The 23,647-nt window shown below is 33.1% G+C and overlaps 2 protein-coding genes and 1 pseudogene across 2 annotated transcripts; 2 read left to right on the forward strand and 1 right to left on the reverse strand.

Moving 5' to 3' along the window:
- Nucleotides 1-350: 350 nt before the first annotated feature.
- On the forward strand, nt 351-8,986 carry LOC107946504 (ABC transporter A family member 7). Its single transcript, XM_016880868.2, has 18 exons — nt 351-694; nt 995-1,379; nt 1,500-1,579; nt 1,724-1,868; nt 2,503-2,622; nt 2,723-2,847; nt 3,794-3,952; nt 4,587-4,749; nt 4,828-4,953; nt 5,059-5,142; nt 5,664-6,025; nt 6,621-6,821; nt 7,091-7,200; nt 7,284-7,368; nt 7,620-7,748; nt 7,846-7,951; nt 8,130-8,218; nt 8,471-8,986. Exons 1-18 carry the CDS (start codon nt 611-613, stop codon nt 8,768-8,770), a joined length of 2,853 nt encoding a protein of 950 aa, XP_016736357.1. The 5' UTR covers nt 351-610; the 3' UTR covers nt 8,771-8,986.
- Nucleotides 8,987-11,672: 2,686 nt separating this feature from the next.
- Nucleotides 11,673-12,074, reverse strand: LOC121224220 (ATP synthase epsilon chain, chloroplastic). Its single transcript, XM_041107070.1, has one exon. The coding sequence runs from the start codon at nt 12,072-12,074 to the stop codon at nt 11,673-11,675; it is 402 nt and encodes a 133-aa protein (XP_040963004.1).
- A 4,747-nt stretch (nt 12,075-16,821) lies between these two features.
- On the forward strand, nt 16,822-19,191 carry LOC107947613 (F-box/kelch-repeat protein At1g74510-like; annotated as a pseudogene).
- The last annotated feature ends 4,456 nt before the right edge of the window (nt 19,192-23,647 follow it).

The raw sequence follows: 23,647 nt of genomic DNA on the forward strand, positions 1-23,647 counted from the left end.
AATGATAATTGCACCAAGAAAATAAATAAAAATAAAAATAATATATCAGCAAGAAATCTAAAAATTGTTTTTGTTAATTTCGATTCGAATTTTGAATCATTCATTCATGAAATGTAAAACAAGAGGCAAATAAATAATCTAAAGTAGGGTAAGCAAATTACTTTTTAGGGAAATTCATATAAATTAAAAAAAGAGAGAGTTAAAAGTAATAATAAATTTTTATTATAATAAAATAACATATGTTTGGTCCCCAAGGGCGTTTCCGCTATTTCTGCTAAGAACTGGGGGTATATTGGAAGCAGAGGGCCAAAGAGCCGAAACGCCTCAAGACTTGAAGAGTGGAATAATAATAATATAGGCAACAAGGTTTGAAAATCGCGGGGAAATCTGAAAATCTCCTAGAGTAGTACAAGTATGGGAAAGAAGAATTCAGATTTCAGACCGGTTTATTCCTTTATTTAATAAATAAGCAGCAGTCCGGAAAGCAAAGTACGAAACAGCTGAGAAAAACAGCTCCCTTTCCCTCCTATAAAACCATACCCGAAGACTTTAAACTCTTAATTTTCTCTGAATTTTACAACTTGATTTTCGTCTAAGCAAAGTTGTATCAATGGCGGATCAGCGTCCAACACTGGGTCCAGCCAGTTTCTGGACGCAGGCCAACGCTCTTCTCAGAAAGAACTTAACTTTCCAGGTCCATCTCATTCCATTTCTCACCTTTTTTCCATTCATTTTATCCTCCTAAAAGATATCTTAGTTTTGTTGTGAAAATTCCGGATTTTTTTAGTAAAGTTCAACTTGGAAAATGAAAAGCAATACTGGGTTAGAGTTTCTTTTTTTTTTTGCCTGGTTCTGCTTTGTATTTCTTGTTGCGATTGCTTATTTCAGTTGTTGATGATTGGTTTACTAGGTGGGATGATCTTTGATATTTTCCCCTTAATAAAATTTTTTCCTTGAAAAGGTTTTGTTATTTATATATTACGGTGTTTTGCAGAAAAGGAACATAGGGGCAAACATTCGGCTGATTTCCTTCCCGTTATTTTTCTGTATTCTGTTTGTTGTGGTGCAACAAGTGTTGGACAGTTCACTAGATAATGCGGACAATCGTTGTGGATGTATCTGTGTTGAAAGAAACGCAAATGGTAATTGCCAGAGGAGAGAATGTGGGATAGAGTACTCGACAGTAGATCAAGTAGCAACTTGTCCTATTCCCGATCCCCCGGAATGGCCTGCACTATTACAAGTACCAGGTCCCCAATATCGTGCAGTTAGATCTGATTCAAATATGGCTGCAGACTTCCCAAATGAGTCTTGCAGAAGTACGGGGACTTGTCCTGCAATTTCATTTTTCACGGGGTATAATCAAACGCTTAGTCAAAGTATGCATCTTATTTCTCATCCCTTGTTTTAAAATTCAAGTTTCTTTGGCTTTAAACTAATTGCTGCAGTGAAAGATGAAACCACATCAGATTAAAACTTGCTTTTTCTGGCTTTGGTAGTTTTGACGCAGACCATGTTCTCAACTTCTTTGAATATCAATTCCTCTGATTTTGCAAGCAGTGTGTCCAGCAATGTCCTGGTAAGTAGATCTCCTTTTTGTTCCTTTCTTTTTCCACATATATATATAGACATAGTTTCTGATTTTGGTGATGATTTAGAATCTGATGTCATAATACTGCTTCCCATCTTTTGGTTTATAATTTGTCTTCTCAAAATGTTTCAGGGTACAGCAACATATCCCGAGGGTTACAATTACCTCGAACCCGCTATTGTTCAAGCACTTCCCCTCTATAACGTTCAAAGTCAATGCACATCAAACTCAACAGTTTCTGTTCTAATCAACCAATCATCTATAGCCAGGGAAAAAGGTATATGCCACTGACATTCTTGTTATAAGAATGAGACTGCATGAATAGACTAGTTGAAATGCAACAATGGAAATTTTCAAGAATATTAGGCATGATCATATAAGGACAAGAAATATTTGTTGGAAAATATATTAATTTGAAGTTCCTTCAATCCTTTGTATTGTAAACTTATATGGCTGTTGCACTTTTCATATTCTTGTTTATTTTGCCAAGTACAAGTTTGTTGCACTAGTAGGTAGATTTTTGACTTGCATGAATCTATCTAACATTAAGGCTCCTTTATGCTACTTACATATATATTGTTTTTGGAAAACACATTGACGGATCTTATTGCCTTTGAGGTCTCATAGGGTCAAACTCTGCTTGTTGAACTTCTCTGGCCTGATTCTTTATTATTTTTGAGATAGTCAGTAAAACTCAGAAACAATCTCAAAGTAGAGCACTTTGTAAACCTAATGCCTTAGATTAGCTCATTTATGTTAGAAATTCAATGCAGGAACTCACCCAAAGTTGATTAATGGTCCTTCCATACAATATTACCTTTCTCTAAAGAAAAATTACAATGTTGCATTAAAATTTGATTTCAGGAAGATGGTGATTCTATGCTTACTTCTTTAATTTTCTGTGGATGTAGAGCTACGATGTGTTCAAGCTTTATACCTATGGCGCAATAGTTCTTCCCAGGTGAACAATGAGCTGTATAGAGGTTACAGAAAAGGGAACTCAGAAGAGAAGATAAATGAGTTTGTTTCAGGTTAGTCTAGCTTAAATTGTGTTGTTGCTATTGTTTTACCTAATTTACATAGAATCATGTGTGGTAGAGAAAAATACTGACAAATTTATCTTTTCCACAGCATATGATTTCTTGAATTCAGATGGCAATAATTTTAATGTGAGCGTCTGGTACAATTCTACCTATAGGAATTACTCAACTGGTAGTTCTATGGCATTGTTGCGGATTCCACGATCTGTCAATCTGGTATATATTTGAATTAGCTAAAGTCAGCTTTCCTCCTTGCCTGATTCTTTGGCAGTACTAATCTTATACCTGGGATTAATTTTAGACTCTCATATACTATTTAAAATGGTTGACAAAATATCATTCTCTAGTTTTCTAAAGAAAGGAGGGCGTGAATGTCTTGGAGTCAAATCTTGCTCATCAGTTTTACTTAATGGATTGAACAAAAAAGTTATAAGGAAAAAGAGGCATCTATGAGAACCATTCTAAAATATACGTTGATTTCTTTCTGGTTTGATTTCTCAAGCAGACTGGTGTTATCTCTTGTAAGCTCATCATCTCTTTCCGGTTTTGGTTCATAAGGTTGTTGCGATTTATATATCAACATTTGACAGCAGGAAATATGTTAGCAGGACAAATTTGTTTTGACTAAGCAGTTAGGATTTAGGAAACTATGAGCGAGAGGCTTTAAAATCTCAGTTCTGTACTCTACTTCTTCAACTGTGCTCCCCAAACAGTTGTTAATGGGAATATGGTTGAGAAACCAATGGTTCATTGTCTCTATTTTAGTCTTTTCCAGTCCATTTTTCTGGAGACTAGTTGTTCTGTTTTTGCAGCAAAATATGACAATTGTTTTTTTACTTAAAATCTTGAATCATTTTAATTGGCTTATGGTGTTCCTTTTAGGTACAAATAGAAACCTTACCCATCATATTTGAGTTTTTTGGCTATACTATATATTCTATCTATGCACATTGCATTTTGGTTTAGGCAGTGACTCTAAGGGATAGGGCTGCCTCAATGGTCCAAATATGTTATACAATTTGCATTACTAATGTGCTTTGCCCTTTTATAAATTTATTTCTTATTTCTTGCTACCTTTCTCTTTATTCCACAAATTTATATGGTAGTTGCTTTTTGATCAAAAGCTAGTGAATACTGATATTTGCTAATGTCATATTTACAGGTATCCAATGCCTACCTTCAGTTTTTGCAAGGGCCTGCTACAAAAATGCTACTAGATTTTGTCAAAGAAATGCCAAAACCTGAAACAGAACTCAGAATTGATTTGTCATCTCTTCTGGGAACACTCTTCTTTACATGGGTTGTTTTACAACTGTTCCCCGTAAGTATTTATCTCTTTTTCATTGGTATTCGTCCTTATGTATGGTTGCACAATTTTAACATTATTACTCCTATTGATCATTATCAAAATTATCACAGTTTGGTAACATTTATTTGATAGTAAAAGTTCTACAATCAGATTTAATTTCTAATTCATGCCAGGGAGATTTTTTAGATAAAAATCGGGGTTAGTTATGAACAATGCACAATATTCTCACGAAGGGCCAAGGGAATACTTTTTTAGTGTTGTTATATAAAGAGATGATATGAGAGGTTATCGCAAATTGACATGGACAACTATTGTCATTTGTCACTGCTCCACTGTTCTTCAAGTAATGGCATAGGCCCAGTAAGCAAAATTTAACCGTGCAACTCTTCCTGCAATATTCCTTCCTTTTCACTTTACTCTTATGATGTTTGGATAACGAATCTATGTCTTAGTTGTCGGCTTTCTGCATTGCCTCGTAAACCTATGAGCAAACTTATTATATGGAAAATCTGATCCAAGGTCATGGTTACAATTTTATTTTCCTGAGTCATTCTCAACTGTTAGTTATGATCTCTTTCTGTTAATATCTTGACAGTTTATAATATATTGTTCTATATTTGCCTTAACATTCTGGTTTTCAATGTAGGTGGTGTTGGCTTCACTGGTCTACGAGAAACAGCAAAAATTGCGAGTTATGATGAAAATGCACGGGCTTGGAGATGGACCTTATTGGATGATATCTTATGCTTATTTTCTTGTCATCTCTTTGCTGTACATGTTATGTTTTGTGATATTTGGCTCCGTCATTGGTACTAATCTAATCAGTTAACTGCTCTTTAATATCTTTACTTCAAGCTTCTCTTTTAATGTGTTTGATTTCCTTCCAGGGTTGAAATTTTTCACACTAAATGATTATAGCATCCAGTTTGTGTTTTACTTCCTCTACATAAATCTGCAAATTTCCCTGGCCTTCCTTGTAGCTGCAATGTTTTCAAATGTTAAGACTGCTTCAGGTCTATCTTAGCTCTTTGATTCACTCCTCTTAGTTGGCAAAAGTCTACTCTTTTAAACATTAGTTAACTGACTTATTTCTCGTAAATACTTGTCAATGGTTGCAGTTGTTGGATACATATTTGTCTTTGGAACGGGACTTTTAGGAGGCTTTCTCTTCCAGCCCTTCCTTGAAGATGACTCATTTCCCAGTAAGTTTAACTGTTAAGGAATTATAAAAATGCAATTTGTTATCTTTATTTTGTATGCTTGAATTATTTGTTAATGAAACTAATATCTTGATTAGATGATGCTTTAAAGAAGCTAATATCTTTTGCGGCCTGAAGCATATTTTGGCATTTAATTTTGTTGGCAGAGACTGTTCCTTTTATAAATGTTTGAATCACCTCATCCTACTATTCTTACTCATGCTTCTGAGAGTCAATTGCTTCTTTTGACTTATTGAATGGTGGGAACTGGGAAATAGTGATTAGTAAGGAATTGAGAAATGAATTCTAACCCAGAGGCTGTAGTAATAATAAATTTGGCTTCTATAAACTTAGAATAGTTGTGACACATTTCTGGAAGTATATTCTTTCAATCTCCGAAGATTCATTATTATTCATTTAATTCTTTCAATCTCTAAAGATTCATTATTATTCATTTAAACTGACCATCTTCACTTGTACCTTTCTCCATACTTACTACGAGACTCATTTTTTTGATTTTGTAGGAGGCTGGCTTATTGTAATGGAGTTATTTCCTGGATTTGCTTTGTATCGGGGATTATATGAGTTTGGAGAATATTCTTTCCAAGGAAATTATATGGGCACACATGGGATGCGGTGGGGGGATTTGAGTGATAGCTCTAATGGGATGAGTGAGGTCATGATTATCATTCTTGTTGAGTGGTTTGTTGTTCTATTTGTAGCGTATTATGTGGATCAGGTTTCATCTTCGGGTGCCGGGAAGAGCCCTCTGTTTTTCTTGCAAAGATTCCGTAGAAAGCCTGCATCATCTTTTAGGAGTTCTAGTCTACAAAGACAGGGATCAAAAGTTTTTGTTCAGATGGATAAAGATGATGTTAATCAGGAGGTAATATATTTCCGATTCTTTGGCTCTGTAGAATGCATCTTCTCATTTAAGGGTAGATTTCTTTGAAAGGCTCAGTGACCACTATTCCCTTAATTTTCGTAGTCTTCCAAAAGACTAGCCTTTCACTCACTGACAGGTGGATTCTATTAACATGATTATTTCTTATGGTAGAACCGAAAACGGTTTGATCATTCAAATCTTTCTAAAGAAGCATGAATTTCATTTTCTCACTAATTTTCCATCCTTGAATGGCTTTGCTTCTTTCATTAGTTGGTCTATGTGATAGAAGGGTGGCTGTTTCTTGTTTATGCCTTAATGGAGCAGAGAATGTCCAGTTCAGACTTCATGTTCCACCTCTTCCAACTTTAGTATTAGTAGTTTTCTTCAGATGTGCATCTCTAACAGCATCTTTCTAACTTTTATGCCATTATCTTAACTCAACTAGGTCCATTGCCAATTAAAACAACTTTTTATGCATTGAGTAGTGTACAACTGTAGCTTAGTATTTATCTTTCAAAGTATTGTGTTTGTAGCTCAATGTGATATGAATAACTCATTTGTGTAATAATATTTTCTTTTATATTTTTGTTTCCAGCGAGAGAAAGTTGAACAGTTGCTACTTGAATCAACTACAAGTTATCCCATCATTTGTGACAACCTCAAAAAGATATATCCAGCAAGGGATGGAAATCCTGCAAAAATTGCTGTGAGAGGATTGTCTCTTGCTTTGCCTAGAGGGGAGTGTTTTGGCATGCTTGGACCCAATGGTGCTGGCAAGACTTCTTTAATTAATATGGTAATGTATGATTTTTTTTTCTCTCTCTAATTTGAAAGTATGGTTCTTTTATGCACTTAGCAGACTTGTATGCATTTTCTGTGACGTGAGGGGCTGCAAGTGAAATCTTCCATGTTAGGATCTAGTTTGTTTTCCCAGTAGTAATTTTAGCCATTTTGTTCCCTATGTTGGGATTACTTTCGTCTTACTCCTGCCTGTATCTTAATAAAGATAGAATCAGGTTTAGCTGTTAAAAACTATGCAAGATTGATGTGTTATTCTGTGGACAGATGATTGGGCTCACAAAACCAACCTCAGGGACAGCATATCTTCAGGGTTTGGATATACTGACTTCTATGGATACAATCTATACAAGCATGGGTGTCTGCCCACAGCATGAGTATGATATAATTGTTTCCTTTTGCCAAGAAACACATTGTTTTCCATGTTGAAAGATTTCTTATTTTGTTATTTGTAAATTAGCCTGCTCTGGGAAACTTTAACTGGGAGGGAGCACTTGCTATTTTATGGGAGACTGAAGAACCTCAAAGGTTCTGCATTAAATCAAGTAAGTCAAGATTACCTATGTTCTGAGCTTGTTATGGATTTTACTTGGAGAAGTTGATGCTCATAAATATTATTTAATTATAAATCTAAAGTCTAGAGGCCCTTCTATCAGACTTCCGTTTTGTCTTTTAATATTCAAATATTAAGGGCGGATGGTGGATCTTCATAGAAAGCTAGGTTGAGGCGATGTAGTTTATCGTCATGTAAAATATTTGGATTCTATTTTTGCTCATTCCCATGCAATTGTCTCAGGCAGTGGAAGACTCTCTTAAGAGTGTCAACCTATTTCATGGAGGGGTTGCAGACAAACATGCGGGCAAATACAGTGGAGGTATGAAGAGGAGGCTCAGCGTTGCCATTTCACTGATTGGGGATCCTAAGGTAAAATGGTTCACTCTACATTTCTATGTAAGACATTACTAAACTTATATCCTGGGGTGCTGTTCATAGCTTTAATCATTTGAGATTTTGCAAATAGGTTGTCTTTATGGATGAACCCAGTACCGGTCTTGATCCAGCTTCAAGAAATAGTCTGTGGAGTGTTGTGAAACAGGCAAAACGAGACAGGGCAATTATTCTCACCAGTATCTCTCTCTCTCTCTTTCTCTCTGCACTGCCACTCTTGATTCACCATTCTTGATTTTAACCTTTTTGCATGCTTTGCTCTCTCTCTTTTGCACTTCATTTAAAAAGATTATTGATAATAGAAGGCGAGAAGCATTGGCCCTTAGATACCAACAAATATTATCTGAATGTTTGCAGCGCACTCAATGGAAGAGGCAGAGGTGCTATGTGATCGATTAGGAATTTTTGTAGATGGCGCCTTACAGTGCATAGGAAATGCAAAAGAGGTTAGTTTGGCTCTAATAGTAATTTTCTCAACTTGATAAAACTTTCATTCCTCTCATCTTTTACACGGTAGCGTGTTACAAACCCTATCCATAGACCAGAGCTTTTGAGCCTCTTATCTGCAGAATTTCTATTCTATTATCTTTAAGATATCTATTTAATCTTGTATTTTTTCCAAACACTTTCTTCTAATGTTTGTTTGGGTGTTTGATGTGAGAAAAGCTTTGTTAACCTATGATTGGTGTGTATGGCAGCTGAAGGGCAGATATGGAGGATCTTACATATTCACTATAACAACATCTTCAAATAACGAGGAAGAAGTGGAGAACATGGTACAACAACTCTCCCCAAATGCTAACAAGATATACCGAATCTCGGGAACACAGAAGTTCGAGATGCCAAAGCAAGAGGTGAGAATAGCAGATGTATTCCAAGCAGTTGAGAATGCAAAGAGCAGGTTTACAGTGTTCGCATGGGGTTTGGCTGACACCACTCTTGAGGATGTCTTCATCAAGGTTGCTCGTGCGGCACAGGCCGTCAATATATTATCATGATTCTCACATTCTCGTCCTCTTATTATATCTACGATGTTCATATATGATAAACCATTTCATTCCCCCTTTTTTCTTTTTTGAACTAGAAGCATTTCATTCATCTACAGATATAGTTGTAGTGTTGCTTTTTGTTTTTGTCATATACGCATTTACTTTGTAAATGAATTGGATTCTCCTTTCTTATTTATGGATTATATAAAACTAGAATTTGTGTTACAAGAGAATGTAAGAGAATGTGTGTGATGCTACTCTATAATATAATGTAAAAAATGTGACAATGTTGCTCCTAGCGAAGTGAGGTTGCAGCAAGAATAGATTATGGTGGCTAAGCATCCACAAGTGAGGTCAAGTATAAAAACTGATGTAAAAGTAACATAATTTTGAGGCTTATTTGAATGATAATTTACATTTGATGTATATTAAATTAATCGGTTAATTGACTTATAATTCCTATTAAAAAAACCTTTTATATAAAATTAGCTCTTGTAGTACAGCATTGCTACTGAATTTTTTTTTGGATACTGTCATAATAATCCCAATAAAAAGGAGACCTGTCACCTCAAAAACCAAGTTATTATTAAGTGAATAATAGGTAAAAGATTAAAAAAGAAAGAAAAATGTGAAAATCAAATTGAAAGTTTTAAAAATATATAAAAATTCTGAAAATTTTAACAAATCAAAGTTAAAATAAATTAAAATTTAGAAAATATAAAAAATAATATTTTCTTAAATTTATATTTCTTAAATGATAGTATGGAGCTACTGTGTTTGTAATTGCAAATATCTTATTCTAAAATTTACCTAATTCAAGTTTAATTTATCTAATTTTCTTATTCTAAAGATGAATTATAAAATTTTGGTATATTAATTTACAATTTCATAAATTTTGTAAAGTAAATTTATCATTTTGAGTTAAAGCCATTACCTACACATTACTTATTACGATTATAATTATTTGTGTATGTAATAAATATACATAAAATGATGATATAAAAATCAAATAAAAATAAAAATTTTGATACGTGTAATTCAGCCCATGTGTGAACAGAGAGCTGAAATGGTAGGAACAATAAATTCTCTATATTTGGAGATTGGTTAGAGCAAGATTTTTGAAGCTTTCTGAGGGAATCTCACATAAATGAGAAAGGGAAAAAGATAGTAAAGAAATGAATGTCTATCCAAATAAAAAGAGAGAGAAAGGGGAACTTCTTATAAATATATTAACCAATGGTTAGACGATGTATATATGGTAATTAACCTTTTTTGTATTTTAAAATTCATTTAAAAACAAATGCATAAAAATCTCTTAAATTGGTAAGTAATTTTAAGAGGATTCATGCTTTTTATTAAACACAAAAAGGCAAAAAGCCAGAGAAAAAATTCAAATTTGAACACATCTGTATTGCCTATGCCATTTCAAGAGCATGGGCTCCACCATTTTGATGGTTTTTTTTCCTCGCACAATATTACTCAAAAGATTTTTAATTTAAAAAAAAGAGTAAACTACCAAGATAGTCACTTTTATTTGCCTTAGGTTACATTTTAGTCAATTTTGTTTGAAATTTTACGTTTTAGTCACTTACGTTATCGTGTTGTAACATTTTAGTCACTGAGTCATTAATTGCCGACGATGGTGTAACGATAAGCTGGTGTGGCACGTTAAATCATCATTTCAAACAAATTTTAGGTTAAATTCTACAATTGGTCCCTATATTTTTTCATTTTCTACAATTTAAAAATTTTCTTTTATGTTCTTCTACCTTTTTTTTCCCATTCTCATATGCTTCTCCCTCTATTTTCCTCCTTTCTTCATTTATTTTAACATAGTTTTTCTATGTTTTCCATTTGTAACTAGTCCACAAGCTCGCCTCACTCGAAAAAATTAACTTGTTCAAAAAAATAAAACATAGAAAAACTACGTTAAAAGAAATGGAGAAGGGTGGAAAACAAAGGGAGAAGCATAAGAGAATGGAAAAGAAAGAAAGTTAAAAAAATAAAAGAAAAAAATTAAATTGTTCCAAATGAAAAAATATGGGGACCGATTGTATAAATTAATCTAGAATTTTTGTTTGAAATGATGATTTAACGTGCCACATCAGTTTACTGTTACACCGTTAACAGAAACTAACGGCTCAGTGACTAAAATGTTACAACGTGATAACATAAGTGACTAAAACGTAACATTTCAAACATAAGTGACTAAAATGTAACATGAGCCAAACAAAAGTGACTATTTTGGTAGTTTACCCTTAAAAAAATTTATCATTATCTCATTTATTTAGTTTAATTTTAAAATATTTTAAAAATTAATTAAATACTAATGTGTCATATACGTGCCAACCTACATGTATGTTATGTAATAAAATTAAAAAACACTAATTTTTCCATCCAATTTTAGGTGATTTAACAAAAAAAATACGAGTTCAATTTGAATTTTATTTTTGAAGTATGAGTTGATTTAATTTGATTAAATCAAAACCCGAATTTGAATGTATTTTTTATATCGACTATATATTTTTCTTTTTTAAATAGTATGTATTTTTTAAAGAAAAATATTATTATTAATAGGAATCATGAATGATAATAATACAAAGATATGACACATAGTATAAATTATAAATAAATAATTACAAGCTAACACAAATGCCTTTTTTTTTGAATAATTTCAAAAAAGGAGAAGGACAAATTGATAGTAACTACAACAATGGAATAATTGCATCAACTTGATCAAATTATTGAAATTTACACCCTAACCTTGCCATCGTCAAATCAACTTGACGAAAATCAACTTGACGATGAATTACTTTTGATTGTATTTGATTCTATTTAATCGACATAATCAAAATGGGATGTATAAACGAAAATTCTGTTTCTACGGAAATTCTTTCAATTAACCAACTCGTTACGAAATCGCGTTGATAGCCTCGACACGTGTCCTAGCCTGTCTGAGAGCTAGATTTGCCTCAATTATTTGTATCTTGCCTTCAGCTTTCCTCAAGTTAGCTTCCGCTATTTCAAGAGCTTGCTGAACTTCTTGTGGATCAATGTCACTACCCTTCTCCGCATCATTTACTAAAATAGTGATTTCATTGTTGTCCATTCTAGCAAAACCACCCATCAGAGCAATCGTTAACCATTGATCGTTAAGACGTATTCTCAAAATACCTGTATCTATAGCTGTGGCAATAGGCGCGTGATTTGGTAATACTCCAATTTGTCCGCTATTAGTTGATAAAATGATTTCTTTCACTTCTGAATCCAAAACAATTCGATTAGGGGTAAGTATGCAAAGATTTAAGGTCATTTATTCAATTTGCTCTCCATTTCTAAGTTCGCAGCCTTCGTAGTAGCTTCCAACCAAGAAAAACTTCCAAAAGACACACCATATCAGTAATGCACAAAAGGCCAGGTCTCAGATGACCTATCCTCATCAGCTCGGATCTATCATTATCACTATGATCTATCATGATAAAGCATTTCGAGAACAAATCTTAAAAGCTCTGGCAACACCCTTATATTGACAAACTTCACATATATGCCAGAACATGACTTAAAATAGAAAGTAAAAATACAACCACATCTGTTTTCAAAGAAAACAGTGTGGACAAAATAAAACTACAAAGCTGTGGGCAAAACTACAATAATGTGGGCTGAAATTAAAAGCAAAATAGAACTACAAAAGATATTGAAGAAACTGCAATCAACAACCAACCCAAAAGCCAACACCGTCGATGAAGCAAAGATTGAATTTGAAAAAGTTGAGCGGCTAGGGTTTTTCTATGAAAAGAAGAGAGAAAGAAGAGAGGGGGAAATATTTGCCATTAGTTTTAAATAGTATGCATTTAAATTGACTCGATTAAAACTTTCATTATGATTGACATTGAACCGTTATAAGTTAATAAAGTCATGGGAACTTATTTTAACTTATTGACGTATATGTTAAATAAAACGATTTTTTCATATTTAATCGATAAAGTACTAGTTGCTTTATTCAAAATAATTCATAGAACATAAGAACATTAATCTAGATTCGACCATTGTGGAAGACGGCAAATAATAGATATAATTATATCAAATTTTTAATAAATTCATTTAATATACTTCCACAAAAACCTTAATTTAGTCAAATCCCCTTTTGTCGGTTATGTTTTCTTTATTTGTTTTCATAGTATCTAACTTGACACGATCAAAACCCTAATTAAGATCAAGATTATAAAGTCAACCAAGTCAAGAGGGTTTATGTTAACTTTTTCATGCATATACGTTAAGATAAAGGTTTTTTTATTCACATTTGATAAAAAAGTAGTGGTTTTATTCAATAATTGATAGAACATAAGATTATTAATCAAGATCCGATCATTGTGAAAAATATTTTCCTCTAAAAGTGTTGCATAAGGCCACATTGTCTTACTCCACCAACACAATCTAATCTTACAGATGCCAAACAACTAATGAATGTCGAGATGTTTACCATTAAAGCAATGGTGAAGCTAAAAACTTTTTATTGGAAGGTGAAGATTAATTTTTTTGGGAGGAGATTTTTACCATTTAATTAATTGTCAAGTTTACAAATTTAGAGGATTAAAAGAGAAATTTTACCAAGCCAAGGGGGGCCAAGGACCTTGCCTGCCCCTTTGGTGCCACTCTTGTATTAAAGACAATCTTGTTTTGATTGATCCAAATAGACTATGAAATAACAAAGAAAGACATTTTCCAAATATGCCTAGTTCGTTGGAAATGAAAATTTTGTTGCCAACTTTGAAAAAAATATAGTTGGGTTTTTTGGAAAGACCAAATGAATACTCCAAATAGCGCAACACTTTTGCAATAACCTCCATGAAACATCACACTCAAAAAACAAGTAATCAATTGAATCTGAACTTGAATGATAGAAAGTGCAAGTCGTAGAATCAAAGAGGAATAACCCCTCTCAGCTAGCTCATATTTTGTAGGATGACTACCATAAAGTAATCGTCATACAAATATTTCTGCCTTAAGATGAGTCAATCTAGACTTTGTTTCCACCAGTTATTCTTGCAACACGATCCAAGCTATGAAATGCTACATTCGTTTCTGGAACAACCATAATCAATCAGACAACACAATCATTTATACATGAAACCAAGAGTTTATCATATTCAAAATCATGTTAAACGATCAATTCTGAATCTTAATCGAGCTTATGAAAGCTCTTTAGACAATCCGAGTACAAAACATGACCAAATTACAAAGTTCACACAAGACTCTATTGGCATGCCAATCGTATGCTAACATTTACTACGTTCACACGGGCATCTTTAGCACATGTTAACATTTCTTTTCAATTTAGTCCAATTCTAGCCTTTTGAACCAATTCACAACGAAACACATATATAATTACAAATCAAATGTACAAAAACCTATATAAAAAAATACCATATAAACTTATTTGATTGAAACAACAAACAAATTGAATCTTAGGGACTAATCGACAATTTTGGCTTTTCCTTGATTATTTTCGGTTTGATCCAATTCTTGATCTATACAGTTATTCCATTCAATCACATAAAAAAGCTTACAAACACTCTTTAATACTACAAACCTAAAGCTCCGAAAAAGGCTTCTTTTGATCAAAGTCTTTACTTTTCTTAAAGGCATTTCCATTCTTCTCAGTTTTCACTATTCTCCATCTGTGTTTGCTTCTTTTTAGTACCTTTCTTGCTTCTATCGTTTTTCACCTTGTTCACCCTTTGACCTTGGTCGTACCCCTTCTCTTGAGATTTAAATTTTCTTCAGAAGGAAGATATTTGATTAAATCTGGCCATTCTTGTGAAGACCTGGCTTCCAAACATAACATACCCATTAAGCTTGGAGATGACTCCACGACCTTCCGCAAACTTGGGAAACCTTACAAAGCTAAAACATTGTCCTCTCATACTACATTTCCTTGGAATAAAAGTTATAACATGATCGTGATAACCAAAAATTTTCCATAACCCTTTTTAATGGAGTTTTTTTTGGTTATCTCTCCATGAAAATTGTTGAACATCCTTTAGTCCCTCCACAAAATCGAAACACCATCTCAAAATAATTCAATTGCCACATATAAAGTAAGGTTTTTTTTCATATTGGATTAGAAAAGTACTAATTTCTTCAATCAAAATAATTAATAGAATATAAAAACATCAACCAAGGTTCGATCATTTTTTTTGTCGAAACCAGGGTATCCACCGCCAATAGTGGTGACTAATACTCTCACCACAGGTGCTCTCCAAAGAGGTAAACGACTGGCCAGGAAATGTACTCCATTCCCATGGGCAGAGATCAAACCCCCGACCTCATGGTCATGGAGGATCCGACCATTTTAAAAAATAACAAAAAAATAGATACATTTATATTAATTTTTGAAGTATAAATTCATTTAATTTGAATTATAAATTCATTTAATATGATTTGACCGAAATCTTAATTTAGATCAAATTCTTTCTTTACCGATTATATTCCTTTGTTTGTTTCCATAATATTGATTTGACTCGATCAAAGCCCTAATTAGGATGAACATTAAAAGATTAAAATGCAATTAAGCGTATTGACATATATGTGTTAAAATAAAACTATTTTTATTCACATCCGATCAGAAAAGTACTAGTTGATTTACTCAAAATAATTAATAGAACATAAAACCATTAATCAAGGTTCGATCATTCTAGAAAAAAAACAAAAAAAAATGTATACAATTATGTTAAAATTTGAAGTACAAGTTCATTTAATGTGATTCGATCGAAACCGTAATTTAGATGAAATTCTTTTTTTTTCGATTTTTTTATTTGTCTTCATAGTATAGTATGTATTTGGTTTGACTCAATTAAAACCCAACGTAAAATTAATATAAATATATTAAAATAAAATGAGGAAGGAATGCACATACTAGGGTTTTATGGTCAAATGGGAACAAAAACCCTTTTATTTTTTAACTACGGTCTTCAATCATCATATTACGGTACATTTTTTTTGTAACAAGAAAATAGATTATTCAACTAATAGTTTGTAGCAGTGATTGAAAGCACAAACATGCTATCCATCCTCAACTAATGAAGGACCAAAGAGGGAGCTGTATGGAAAATCTGGGTGCCAACCGGGAAATCCTTCATCATTCTAGCCAACAAGTGAGCGACATAATTCACCTCCCTTGGAATCTGCTCAAAACTAATTCTCCATTCATGACTACATGGCTCTCGAATTCTTAGAACCAAATCTCTATGTAAATACCCTCTCAAACCACCATTGATACTTTTAATAGCAAGTGCGCAATTCGTTGCAACATCTCTCCATTTAGCATCCCACACCATAATAAGACCGTCATAAATTACCCATACCTCCGCTTACTCAAAACCATACCTATCGATATTTCTACCTATCGATATTTCTACCTATCCCACACACCCAATTATTGTACTCATCTCTCGACACTATTGCCGAGGCGGCTAAACTTGAAACCGGACTACAAGCACCATCGATATTCAATTTAATGAATCCCGAAAGAGGTGGAACCCACATTCGATCCCCATTGTAGGATAATTATACAAATATGTGCTTAAAGTGTATATATATGCAACTCTATTAATTGTGTTTGAAAAAAAATACTAATCATTACAAATATCATAAAAGGAAGGTTGGTGAGAAAAAAATGAAAGAAAAAAATGCATGCAAAAACAAATCTGATAATTTTAAATACAATATAATTAAAAAACAATACAAAAAATTATAAAAATATAAATACAGAACAAAATATACAAATAATTATATTTTTTCAGTGAAGACTAAGAAGGGTCTGAAATTTTAAACACGTGAGGAAAACATGGTTCGTAGTTTGGTTTTCCTTTGCAATGCTCTTCCATAGAAGTTGTAGGTCCCACATTTTCCTTCCTTTTTCTTTCTTGTTAAAAATAATTAAAAAAAAATACAATTTTAAATATTTTTTCTTTTAGTTATAAATTCACTTGTCTTTCACCCATTTTTTTATAAGTTCTCTGTCTCTCTTACTCTCTAAGTGAATATAAACTATAGCTAGAGAAAGAGAGAACTTGAAGCAAATTGAGCTTTTGTTTTGTTAATTTGATCCCTGAATAGCTAAAAGCTTCGGCCCCTTTTTTTCGTTTCTTTTATGATATTGGTTTGTGGATTCATTTTCAACTTTCTCATTTCCATTGTTAAAGCTAATGGTTTCTTTTCCTTTTCTCTTTTTGTTTTTGTTTTTATGGAATTCTCTTTAAGGGCAACATCTACTATGAAATGAGAGTAAACCCTTTTTTTATTATTTGAAATGTATTGATTTTGGTGAAGGGTAGATCATTTATCTTGGTTACATTTTGGAGCTAAATTTAGATTTGATTTTCACTATTGATTGTTAAAAACTGTGGTATGTGATTGACTTTTGATGACCTTTTCTCACCGTTTTTTAACTTTATATGTGTTCATAGAAGTGAATTAAAAAGATAACATCTTTTGGATAATTATCATTTCTCATTAAAGGTGTAGATTTTAATTTTTAGGTTATTTCTGCTTCGTAAAGAGCATCAAGTCGTAAGTGTTATCAGATTGTTTGATTCTTAATTCTTGGTTTTGATTACTAGACTATTCTTGTTATGAGTGTTGCTTTTGATGATAAGCATTATTTATTTATTTATTTTTGTGATAATTTTTTTTTGCTTTGTTTGGGTTGATAGAAGTGTGCTATTCCTTTTCTTCTAAATTCATGAATAGTGTATTTCAACTCTCCTGTAATTGATTTCTACAGGGATTTTATAATAATTTTTGTTGAATTTTATGGAATTCTATGATATGTGAATTGGTGCATTTCCTATATAAACCACACGCACCCCCTCTCTCTCTATATATATTTCATGTAGTGACTGATCAATTTTACATATTATTATTATGAAGAACAAAAGGGAAGGTTTCTGGTGCTCTCACAAAGCTAGAATTAGTAAGAAGATAGAAGATCTTATGGCGAAAAGGGGTGTCAAAGTACTCAAAGGTGACGAGAAGAAGGAAAAAAGAGAGGATATGTGGCTTGCCCAAATTGGCCAACGAGAAAACCACTGCTATGCTTGGGACAATTCAGAATCAAGTTTACTGATCCACCAGCTTGGGCGAGACATCTCGATTAGCTGTCTCCTCCGTTGCTCAAGGTCTGATTATGGCATCATTGCAACTTTGAATACGGGTTTCCACTCTCTTATACGGAGTGGTGAGCTGTACAAGTTGAGGCGACAAAAGGGAATTGTTGAACATTGGGTTTACTTCTCCTGCAACCTTCTGGAGTGGGAGGCTTTTGATCCAACCTATCGTCGATGGATGCATATGCCTAAAATTAGGGCCAATGAATGTTTCATGTGTTCTGATAATGAGTCATTGGCTGTTGGGACCGAACTTCTGATTTTTGGAAAAGAAATAATGTACCCTATTGTTTATAAATATAGCATTTTAACGCACACATGGACACCTGGGATAAGGATGCATACACCCAGGTACTTGTTTGCATCTGCTAGTCTGGGTGAAATCGGAATTATAGCTGGTGGTTGTGATTTGCGTGGAAATATTTTGAGCTCAGCTGAGCGTTATAATTCTGAAACTGGCAAGTGGGAGACCGTTCCAAGCATGAATAAGGCCAGAAGAATGTGTTCTGCGGTGTTCATGGAGGGGAAGTTTTATGTTATTGGTGGCATTGGGGTTGAGAATTTGAAGATAATAACATCCGGAGAGGTGTATGATTTGAAGACCAAGACTTGGAGTGAGATACCTAACATGTACCCTGCAACAAACGAGGGGGCTGTATCAACAAAAGAACCTTTTATAGCCGAGGGACCTCCTCTATTGGCAGCTGTGAATGATGTGTTATATGTAGCTGATCATGTATTGAAGTAAGTGAAGAAATATGACAAGGAGAAGAACTTGTGGGTAACAGTAGGGCGACTCCCTAAGCGTATAGCCTCAATGGATGGGTGGGGGATAACATTTAAGGCATGCGGAGATCAACTAATGGTTATTGGAGGACCTAGGGTTTTAGGTGCAGGGTTTGTTGAGATCAACTCTTGGGTCCCAAAGGAGGGTCCACTAGAATGGAACTTGGTTGGCAGAAAGCCCTCTAGCAGTTTTGTGTATAACTGTGCCGTCATGGGATGCTGACATGTGCATCTAGTTTCAATGGCACCATGTTGTTGCATAAAGTCGTGTTCTACTACAACCTATAGACACAGTCATAAGAGGAGGGTTGAAGATTTCAAACCTTCTTAGTTTTATTATATTTTGTAACTTTCCTTCCATTTTCTTTCTTGTTCCTTTTGTTGGGTGGTTGCCATCAGGGTTTGTTGAAGTTTGTGTTATGTAGAACAAAGCATAGTTCCATAACAAAGTCCCATTACATTTTAGACTATTTTCAATGTTAAGCAAGTTTCTTTCGACCAAATATCAGTCTCGATCAATTATTGAACACACATATTTATAACAGTTTACCCATTCCATACTCTATTCCTCCAGGGAAAGAAAAAGATAAAGAGGATGAGAGAGAGAGAGAAAAGGGGGGAAGGGATTTTTTTCCATTTAATAATAATAGATAATTTTTTTTAAAATTTGTAGTAAATTAATTTTTTAGGATAAATGATCAAAATAGTCACTTTTGTTTGCCTCATGTTACATTTTAGTCACTTATGTTTGAAATGTTACATTTTAATCACTTATGTTATCGTTTTGTTACGAAATGGTCACTCTGCCATTAAGATCTATTACCTCCTAAACAACAGTCCGGTGTGGCAGTTAAAATGATTTTTGAATGCCAACGTGGATGTTCAGTCAAGTAAATTAATTGATTTTTTAATTAATTGAATTTTCTAACCTTGAACTGGAAAAAAAAAACTCTTGGTCTCATTTTTCTCTTAGTTTTCGTTTCCGTTTTGATTGAATAAATAATCTATTTTCATAATCTTCTTTGTTGAATCGAAACAGTAGAAACCAAATTGTGTGCTCCATCAATCGATTGAATTTTTTATTGAAAATAGAAGAACAAATGATCGATTCGATCGAGGGTCCAGGCATGGATTACCTAAGTAATGAGTTTTTTTGTTCTTTACCTGGATTTTGGGTTCAGATATTATGGTTTTTTTTTTGCAAAAATATTATCCATCTTTTAATGTTTTTCTGTATATGTGATAGACAAAAAAAGACATGCTTCATTTTTGTTTATTTATGTATTGTGCGCAACCACAATAGCAAGCAGGTATAGAGGTTGGAGCGTCCATTTCTTCTTCTTCTTCTTCTCCATAGTTCTGTTCTTCTCTTATCTTCTTTGACGGTAACAAAGAAAACTCAACTATTGCTTCTTTTTAAACTGGAGAAAATTGAGTTTTAGGGTAAAATTTTGTATTCTAGTTTCATTAAAAAAAATTAACTTTTCTCATCCTAGCTGGACATCCACATTGGCATTTAAAAACCCATTTTAATTGTCCCGTCGGATTGCCTTTTGGGATGTAACAGATCTTAACTGTAGAGTGATCATTTTGTAACAAAATGATAACGTAAGTGACAAAAATGCAGCATTTCAAATATAAGTGACTAAAATGTAACCCAAGACAAACAAAAGTGACTTTTGGAAATACCCATCCCTCACAGTGCGTCGCCGTTGGAGGCCTCCATCTGTTCGGCCAAGTCGTGGAAACCCCTAGGGTTTCATTCGGGGTTCTTTTTTAAAGAGGGGAAAACGTGAAGCCGAAAGGCTCTTTTCTATTTCTCCATTCATTTCTAGTTTAAAAACACCCCAAATCGGGTTTATTTTGTTTTAAACAAGGAGATCTTTAAAAAAACTTGGGTTTTGGTCGCTTTTGGCCCTCCGGCACGGCGGTGGTATGGCGGCGGTACGGCGGAGATGCGACGAAGCCACCGCTAGTGCTTGCCGGAGTCTTAGCCGGACGTGTGTTGAGAAAGGGAGAGGTTGAGAGCAGTTTAGAGTTTTTTTTTGGTAAAAAGGGGCTGCAAATGAAAGAAAAAAATTTTGGGGTTTAAATAAGAGAACCAAACGGCGCCGTTTTGATCTTGGGGTTCAGAGGCCAAAACGACGTCATTTTGGGCCTTTGATCCGAGATCCGACCCGCCCTTTTAGAGGATCCGTGTGTTTACCTAAATGGTATAATTATGCCGCGGTCCTTCCTTTTTCGCGTTTGTCTCAGTTTGGTCCTTAGACCATATGCAGTCCCTCGGTTAAAACGTTGCGTTTCGAGTTGAGGGATATTTCACAATCGGTCCCTTGAGTTTTGAGCACGTTTCATTTCGGTCACTGGCAATCCCTTTTTATTTATTTACAGTTTGGACCCTCGAATTTTGGTTTGATTTTAATTTCATCCCTTGGTTCATTTAATTTATTTTTTTTAAAGGAAAAAGGGGAGTTCCTTTATTATTTATTTTAAGTTATATATATATTATTTGCTTAATATTTTTCTTATTATTTGTATTATTTGATTTGAGTCATTATATATATACATACATGCGTTTTCATAATATATATACACATACATTTTTTTTATAATTTATATACATATACATACTTATATACATTTCTTATTATATCTTATAATTTATATATATATGTACATGTTCTTTATTTATTATGAATATATATATTTTTTATATTTCATATTTTCTACGTACATATATATATACTTATATATTTACATATTTTAACTCATAATACCTATAAATGTATATACATACTTACGTATATTTTTATATTTAATAATCTCACAATATGTATACGTACATAAGATTTTTTCATGTTTTCATAATGTTATGTACGTACACATGTATATCTTTTTACATTTTTATAATTTTTTATAATTTTTATTTATTTATTTATTTACATTTTCATTATTATCTTGAAAGAATGCTTTAATTTAATCTGCTTGTATACTTGTCATTTTGTATGTTATAATTTATTGGCCCTTTTTATTTATTTTATTTTGTTGTCATTGCTCGTATTATTTTTACACTATCGTATGTATTATTGTTTGTTATGCGTATCAACAATGTAGTTTGTTTTCGCATCTTTTACGACATCGTGTTAAATTTTACTCGATATAGTAAAATTTGTTTCAAATAAACAATTTCGTATTTTGATTTGAAAATGTCGTACCCTAACTTACGGGGTTTCGATTTTCTCAATGTATTCAAATAAGCGAATGTTTTTTAACAATTTAAAAAAAAAATCTCGGGAATTAAGAAAATCGTATTCCAACTTACGGAGTACGATTTCTTTCTAAAATCGAGATAATCGAATGTCTTCCAAATAAGTAAATTTTTTGACATGTATTCTCGTATCGGGAATTCGATATGTCGTATCCTAACGCATTGGATGTGACATGTTATTTTCTCGATATGAGGATTTTTTCTAAAAAATAATAAAGGTAATATTTTGCATTTGGAAATTTGAGAAAGCGTGCCCTAACGTGCTGGGTTTCGATTTCTCGTTTGACCAAATAGCCAAATATCATCTTAAAACTTTAAAGTATGTTTTTTTGAAACCATAAGGTGATCTTGGCCTCGATGGTTTAAAGTATCGTGTCCTAACGTGCTGGATGTGATATCCCTTCGGAACAAGAGAATCTTAAAGTTCAATCTATGTTATTCGAGTTTTTTAAGGATCGTATTTTTAAAACTCTTTAAAATTTTCAATCTTCGACACTAAGACACTAATTAATCAACTAGGTACCAATTTTTGGGTGTTATGAGGGTGCTAATCCTTCCTCGTATGTAACCGACTCCCGAACCCGTTTTTCTGAATGCCGTAGACCAAAAGCATTGTTTTAATAAATCTAAACCATTTATTAAAATAATCATTTTACGAGGTGACCCGATCACACCTCATCAAAAAAGATTGGTGGCAACTCCCGTATTCATTTTCTTTTTCAAAAAACCAAGTCGACCCCGTTTTGCCAAAAAAATGGTGTCGACATTCTCCTTGCAAATTTCCCTATAATCACCGCACTGATCCCTTCACTTCAAGCATAGCCATCGTACAAACTAAGAATTTAACAAAATAAGCAAATCTTCTCCTGATTTCAACCTAACTCGAGACGTAAATCCATGCCTCTCTTGCGTGTATGTGTGTGTTTCCAGTTTGTTCTTCTTGATGGTGAGGGTATTATGCTTTTTTTCCTAGTTTATGCCATTCTAATACACATGCAGTCAAGAGTTTTCAGGAAAACTATGATACCTTGCAAAAGTACGAGTTTTTGAGTTTTGCTTGCAGTTTTGACATAGGTATACCTACTTCACTTCTTTCTATTTTCTTCTTTGTGAGATTAGATTTCTCTTTTTTCTTTGCCTGCATTTTTTTCTTCTAAAATATGAATCTAGGAAGATTTAGAATTTCTTTTTACATAAAGCTCAAGTTTTTCTTTCTGATGAATTTTATTGGGTTTTAAACCTCTAATTTTTTAAAAATAGTAGTATTTCTCTTGCATTTTTTTAGATTTCTCTTTTTTTTTTGCATGCATTGTTTGGCGCCATCACTTTTTCACGTGTAAGACTTTTTTTTTAGACTATCGTTAAACAAAACATACATTTAAATTAAAAAAAATCATGAAATAAACAAAAACACAACTACATAAAAAAAATGCTCCTCATCTCTCTCTCCCATTCATCCTCTAACAAAATATAAGTAAAAAAATATTTGCTTCCTTCAACTCAGATTGATCTACCATTGGAGGTTATATATAGCAATTTGGCCAAACAAAAGAGAATGGTTCCACCAAATAAAATATTAATTTTTATATTTAAATCTAAAAAAATTTTAAAAAAGGGTACCGTGCATTGGTGGCGCCATTTTAAATGGAGCCACCCAATAAAATA

This window comes from Gossypium hirsutum, chromosome D12, assembly GCF_007990345.1.
Source record: "Gossypium hirsutum isolate 1008001.06 chromosome D12, Gossypium_hirsutum_v2.1, whole genome shotgun sequence".
Lineage (NCBI taxonomy): Eukaryota > Viridiplantae > Streptophyta > Magnoliopsida > Malvales > Malvaceae > Gossypium > Gossypium hirsutum.